Below are 6,875 nucleotides of genomic sequence, written 5' to 3'. Positions count from 1 at the left end.
GGAAACTGTTCAATTGCATTTTCTCCATCTGAAACACAAGGTGGTCAAGGGAGGAGCAACACAGGGTGAGAGCAGCAGAGTCACCTTCACCCTCCACGACAGAGAAAGGGTGAGAGTGAGCGGACAGGTAGATAAAGCTCAACTGTCCTTTCTACCCCACATCCGTGCCATGACCGGCTCTGCCTTCCCCACCTCCGCAATATGGCCCGACTTCCATTCCAACAATCTCTCTCTGGGATTTCCACGTGCTGTTGGGATGTGGGGAATTCTCAGCTCGGTTTGGAAACTCTTAAGCACGGTGATGGGTTTCCGCATGTGTCAGACGCCCAGATGAGCAAAAGAAAATGCTTTTTGCGGATGGATGCCCCCCACTTGTCCCCGCGCCCCAGACTCACGTTGCTGATGTTGCTCAGGGTGATAGTTTGCATGACCTCATTCCCACGCTCCAGTTGTTCGAATGACAGCTACAAGAGAACCAGAGATAGTCACAACAACAGCAGCAACATGTGCTGTTTACACAGAGTCTGTTATGTCGGGAGGACGTCCCGGGCACTGGGCGGGACAGTCAAGGATTTGGACCCGAGCTGGGGGTTGGGATCAGGAGGGGTGGAGGGCGGGGAGGGTGGGGGTAGGAGGGTAATCAAAGGCGCGGTTGCAGGGGAAGGTTTTGAGACGGGGTTGAAGGAGAGGAGGGAGGAGGCGAGCGAGGCGGAGTGGCTCCGGGAAGGAGTTCCAGAAGGTGGGGGCAGAGTGGCTTAAGGCCTAATCACCGATGGTGGGGTGAGGCGGGCAGAGAAGTGGCGCAGGCTGGAGCCCGCGGAGCGGCGGGAGGGGACAGGTTGATGTTGGGTTAGCAGGTCACTGAGGTAGGGAGGGGAGAGGCCATGGGGGGCTTTGAAGGGGAGGACGAGGATTTTGAACTGTATCCTCTGGGGGATGGGAAGTGTAACACAGGACGTAGACATGGGACAGGGACATGGGACAGGGACACGGGATAGGGACACAGGACAGGGACACAGGACGTCTTATGTCTAAAGTCTTGGCCTGGTTCGGATCACGGCCGAAGGTTTCTATTCCTTCCCTTGCTCCGAACCTCAAAGAACCTACCGGAAAGACGATCTCCTCCTCCAGCACCTTGTCTCCAATGACCTGAGAGAACAAGAGGGTAAAGGGTGTGTCAAAGGCTGCAGGATTATAAAGTGACTCTCAGCCAATATGGTGGGAAAGGGGGCGCGGGGGGGCGGGGGGGAAGCACATAGACTTATTTAGATTTATTTAGACTCGGACTTGGCCATTTGCCACTCTGTCCCTCCCTCTCTCTGTCAGCCCGGCTCAGTGAACACAGCGCACACACTGTGAGTAAAGAGCACATAGTACAATAATAATAATAATAATCCTTGCATTCGATACAGCGCCTCATCACATCATTGAGAGTGCTTCACAAATACACTGTAAAGTGTAGTGACTGTGTATTGTGGGTGAAACACACCAGCCAATTGCACACAGAGCGTCCCACACACTGGAGGAGGGGATCACCTTTCCGGTAGGTTCTTTGAGGTTCGGAGCAAGGGATGGAATAGAAACCTCCAGTTGTGGAGCGAGGGACGTGTTATTGGGGGATTGTTGTCCAGGACACCGGGAGAGAGAGAGAGAGAGAGAGAGAAACTCCCTTCTCTTTCCCAACAGCCGCGGGATCTTTAACATCCCCCGAACAGACAGACGGGGAGTGAGGGGTAACGGCTCATCAGGAGGACGGCACCGCCACAATGCCACCGCCCCCCCCCCCAGCACCGCATTGGAGCATCAGCTCAGACTGTGTCTGTGACTGTGAGCCAGACTGACCCTGAGCCGGGCCGACACGCACTGAGCCGGGCCGACACGCGCTGAGCCGGGCCGACACGCGCTGAGCCGGGCCGACACGCGCTGAGCCGAGCCGACACGCGCTGAGCCGGGCCGACACGCACTGAGCCGGGCCGACACGCACTGAGCCGGGCCGACACGCACTGAGCCGGGCCGACACGCACTGAGCCGGGCCGACACGCGCTGAGCCGGGCCGACACGCACTGAGCCGGACCGACAATCACTGAGCCGGGCCGACACGCACTGAGCCGGGCCGACACACACTGAGCCGGGCCGACACGCACTGAGCCGGGCCGACACGCACTAAGCCGGGCCGACACCCACTGAGCCGGGCCGACACGCCCTGAGCCGGGCCGACACGCCCTGAGCCGGGTGGGGTTTGACCTGTACTCAATGATGTGCGTCCCTGTCTTCAGCAAATCCAGCTCATCGGTTGTGGCTCTGGGCTGTGCCTTCAACAAGCGCGGAGGACAACAGTGAGTAACCGGTCAGGCCTCACCTGGAGCAACAATAACAACAACAATAATAATCCTTGCATTTGATTGATGGGAGTCTTGTAGCTCAGTGGTTAGAGCACTCGCCTCGCAAACATGAGGTCTTGGGTTTGATTCCCGGACAGGACAAAATGTTTTCTTACTACACACACACACACACACACACACATGCCTCTGTTTACCGGCAGTAAATAGGAACCTGGTTGTTAAGAGATTGGTGGATCACTCCTCTGGGGTAAAAATTCCTTTAAAAAAGAATTGGCCACTTCAACCCACAGCTGTCTGTGGGACCCTCACTGCTGTGTGCAATTGGCTGCTGCGTTTCACCCACAAAATATACAGTCAATTCACTTTACAGCCTATGCTGTGAAGCGCTTTGAGACGTCTAGAAGACGTGAAAAGGCGCTGTATCGAACGCAAGGATTATTATTAAAACCCGCGTAAGTCTGATCTGTGTATATTGTATAATCGCTCCCCCCACGCCCCCCAAGGTCTTCAGGGGCAACCTGAACATGGAAAAAAGGGGGTAATGCAAAGGGATTGAGGGAGGGAGTTCCATAGCTATCGTGTCCAGCTCTGCTCAGGCTTCAGTCCCTGCCTGAGTGTATAGGCTGTGTGTGCCTGACTCTCGCGCCCTTATCCCACCGTTGCTGTGTAATGGGTGTGTGTGGTCTCTCTAGGTACACTGAGTCAGATGAGCATGTGATCCACCACTGTTTTACCTACACGTCCACAGTCCTGACCAGCACGTTGGCCTTTCAGAAACAGCAGAAACTCAACTTCGAGTGTCAGGTGAGGCGTCTTCTCCTCGTGTGTCTGTGCGAGGAAACGTCTCCCGTTCGCACCTCTAACCCTCCTGCCTCTGATGTTAAGATCACGTCCTCTTGTCTTGGATTCCTCAGTGGCTGAGCTTTAATGGTAATCCTGGCGCCTTATCAAATCTTCGACATGTCTCAGAGCGCTTCACAGAATATACTGAAAAGTGAATTGACTGTATATTTTGTGGGTGAAACACGGCAGCTAATTGTGCACAGCAGTGAGGGTCCCACAAACAGTCCTGGATTGAGTCACCAAATTATTATTATAATTTTTGGGAGAGATTATTACCCCAGCAATCGACTAACAACCAGGTTCCTACTTACTACTGACTGCTTGTAAACAGAGGTGTGTGGAGTAAGGAAAATTGCCTAAGGTTTCTCACTGCCCGGGAATCGATCCCAGGTCCTCTCTCTTGTGAGGTGAGTGCTCTAACCACTGAGCCACAGGAGTCCAGTCAGCTACAGGTTTCATAGCTCTAGGCCATTCTATGCAAGGCTCAATCTAACCATCGCGTGTTTCCTCCACAGATATTACTGCAAGTGGCCAAAAACCTCTTCACACATTTAGGTAAGCAAACCTCCACCCCCCGCCCCCCCCCACCGTCTCGGATGCCCCCAATCGCCTGGGCTTCACTCTGTCCCTGTAAAACTTGTTGACCTGCTTCCCCCTCCTATTCCCCTACCAACCTGGCCGCTCCCTCTGCTCCGCAGGCTCCGGCCTGCTTCGCGTCCCCTACCTCACCTGCCCCACCATTGGTGGGCGGGTGTTCAGCCTCTCTGCCTCACCCCCCACTCCCTACCTTGCCTTCATGACCCATCTCAAGACCCTCCTCTTCGACCGCCCCTTGTGGGTGTTGGTGGTGTTGGTGGTGGTGTTGTTGGTGATGGTGTTGGTGGTGGTGGTTTGGTGTTGGTGGTGTTGGTGGTGTTGGTGGTGTTGGTGTGGTGTTGGTGGTGTTGGTTTTGTTGGTGGTGTTGGTGGTGGTGTTGATGTTGGTGTTGTTATTGGTGGTGTTGGTGTTGTTGTTGGTGTTGTTGGTGGTGGTTTTGGTGGTGTTGTTGGTGTTGTTGTTGGTGGTGTTGGGTGTTGGTGGTGATGTTGTTGGTGGTGTTGTTAGTGTTGTTGGTGGTGTTGGTGTTATTGTTGGTGGTGTTGGTGGTGGTGTTGATTTTAGTGTTGTTGTTGGTGGTGTTGCTGTTGTTGGTGGTGTTGCCGTTGTTGGTGTTGTTAGTGGTGTTGGTGTTTTTGGTGGTGGTGTTGGTGGTGGTGTTGGTGGTGGTGGTGTTGATGTTGGTGTTGTTGGTGGTGGTAGTGTTGGTGTTGTTGTTGGTGGTGTTGGTGATGGTGGTGTTGGTGGTGGTGTTGGTGATGTTGGTGGTGATCGTGGTGGTGGTGTTGGTGTTGTTGTTGTTGGTGGTGGTGTTGGTGGTGGTGTTGATGTTGGTGTTGGTGATGTTGGTGTTATTGGTGGTAGTGTTGGTAGTGGTATTGGTAGTGTTGATGTTGTTGGTGGTGTTGGTGTTGTTGTTGGTGGTTTTGATGTTGGTGTTGTTGGTGTTGGTGTTGGTGGTGGTGTTGGTGTTGGTGTTGGTGTTGGTGTTGATGTTGGTGTTGATGTTGGTGTTGGTGTTGGTGTTGGTGTTGGTGTTGGTGTTGGTGTTGATGTTGGTGTTGATGTTGGTGTTGATGTTGGTGTTGGTGTTGATGTTGGTGTTGGTGTTGATGTTGGTGTTGGTGGTGGTGTTGGTGGTGGTGTTGGTGTGGTGGTGGTGTTGGTGGTGGTGGTGTTGGTGGTGTTGGTGTTGGTGGTGTGGTGTTGGTGTTGTTGGTGTTGGTGTTGGTGTTGATGTTGGTGTTGGTGGTGGTGTTGGTGGTGGTGTTGATGTTGATGTTGGTGTTGGTGGTGGTGTTGGTGGTGGTGTTGGTGATGGTGGTGGTGTTGATGTTGGTGGTGGTGTTGGTGTTGGTTGATGGTGGTGGTGTTGGTGGTGTTGGTGTTGATGTTGGTGTTGATGTTGGTGTTGATGTTGGTGTTGATGTTGGTGTTGATGTTGGTGGTGGTGCTGATGTTGGTGTTGATGTTGGTGTTGTTGTTGGTGGTGGTGGTGCTGATGTTGATGTTGGTGGTGGTGCTGATGTTGGTGTTGATGTTGGTGGTGGTGCTGATGTTGATGTTGTTGGTGGTGGTGCTGATGTTGATGTTGGTGGTGGGTGGTGCTGATGTTGGTGTTGATGTTGGTGGTGGTGGTGGTGTTGGTGGTGGTGGTGCTGATGTTGATGGTGGTGGTGGTGCTGATGTTGATGTTGGTGGTGGTGGTGGTGTTGGTGTTGTTGGTGGTGGTGCTGATGTTGATGTTGGTGGTGGTGGTGTTGGTGTTGTTGGTGGTGGTGCTGATGTTGATGTTGGTGGTGGTGCTGATGTTGGTGTTGATGTTGGTGGTGGTGCTGATGTTGATGTTGTTGGTGGTGGTGCTGATGTTGATGTTGGTGGTGGTGCTGATGTTGGTGTTGATGTTGGTGGTGGTGCTGATGTTGATGTTGTTGGTGGTGGTGCTGATGTTGATGTTGGTGGTGGTGCTGATGTTGATGTTGGTGGTGGTGCTGATGTTGATGTTGGTGGTGGTGCTGATGTTGATGTTGGTGGTGGTGCTGATGTTGATGTTGGTGGTGGTGGTGCTGATGTTGGTGTTGATGTTGGTGGTGGTGGTGGTGGTGTTGGTGTTGTTGGTGGTGGTGCTGATGTTGATGTTGATGTTGGTGGTGCTGATGTTGATGTTGGTGGTGGTGCTGATGTTGATGTTGGTGGTGGTGCTGATGTTGATGTTGGTGGTGGTGCTGATGTTGATGTTGGTGGTGGTGGTGGTGTTGGTGTTGTTGGTGGTGGTGCTGATGTTGATGTTGGTGGTGGTGCTGATGTTGATGTTGGTGGTGGTGGTGGTGTTGGTGTTGTTGGTGGTGGTGGTGCTGATGTTGATGTTGGTGGTGGTGTTGATGTTGATGTTGGTGGTGGTGCTGATGTTGATGTTGGTGGTTGGTGGTGGTGGTGGTGCTGATGTTGATGTTGGTGGTGGGTGGTGCTGATGTTGGTGTTGATGTTGGTGGTGGTGGTGGTGTTGGTGTTGTTGGTGGTGGTGCTGATGTTGATGTTGATGTTGGTGGTGGTGCTGATGTTGATGTTGGTGGTGGTGCTGGTGTTGATGTTGATGTTGGTGGTGGTGCTGATGTTGATGTTGGTGGTGGTGCTGATGTTGATGTTGGTGGTGTTGGTGGTGGTGGTGTTGGTGTTGTTGGTGGTGGTGGTGTTGGTGGTGACTAACGCAGTGTGAGTGTTTTATTGTTAACCCTTCGTGACTTTGACAACCTCAGTCAGATGGCCCTTTAACCCTCTCAGCGCCAGGGCTCCTCACCTGCCCCCTGTCATGTCTTTGTTACAGATGACGTGTCTGTTCTGCTGGAAGCTATCATAAAGGAAGCTCGGAATCTCAGCAACGCAGAGAGGTGAGTCTCGCAGTGAGAGGGGGCTAACTGTCAGCATCTCCCGCCCCCCACCCCCACCCCGTACAAACATTAGGAAACAATGGATTAGTGACCAAAGAATCACTGGGATGGATTGGGAAATGTATGGACCAGACTCTCCAGGGAGACGGTGGAAGCAGAAAGTTTGGATTCTTTCAAATGCAAATGAAATTGATTTCAGTAAGA

General features: G+C 52.9%; 1 protein-coding gene and 1 long non-coding RNA gene across 2 annotated transcripts; one reads left to right on the top strand and one right to left on the bottom strand.

Annotated features, from left to right (window-relative positions):
- Positions 1 to 1,137, bottom strand: LOC121852289. The gene is made up of 3 exons (XR_006086070.1): positions 1,108 to 1,137; positions 396 to 464; positions 1 to 28 (listed from the first exon to the last, which is right to left on the bottom strand). It is a non-coding gene; the product is annotated as an uncharacterized LOC121852289 (long non-coding RNA).
- A 1,102-nt stretch (positions 1,138 to 2,239) lies between these two features.
- LOC103172363 (cGMP-dependent 3',5'-cyclic phosphodiesterase-like) lies at positions 2,240 to 6,671 on the top strand (the record flags this gene model as incomplete). The annotated part of the gene is made up of 4 exons (XM_042346387.1): positions 2,240 to 2,336; positions 3,035 to 3,146; positions 3,701 to 3,740; positions 6,608 to 6,671. Coding segments are annotated over exons 1-4 (299 nt in total), but the record flags the coding sequence as incomplete, so codon positions are not given.
- Between the last annotated feature and the right edge of the window lie 204 nt (positions 6,672 to 6,875).

This window comes from Callorhinchus milii, unplaced genomic scaffold, assembly GCF_018977255.1.
Source record: "Callorhinchus milii isolate IMCB2004 unplaced genomic scaffold, IMCB_Cmil_1.0 Scaffold691, whole genome shotgun sequence".
In the NCBI taxonomy this organism is placed as follows: Eukaryota; Metazoa; Chordata; class Chondrichthyes; order Chimaeriformes; family Callorhinchidae; genus Callorhinchus; species Callorhinchus milii.
Note: the sequence above shows the minus strand (reverse complement) of the source record. Positions and strands in the feature narration are given on the sequence as shown.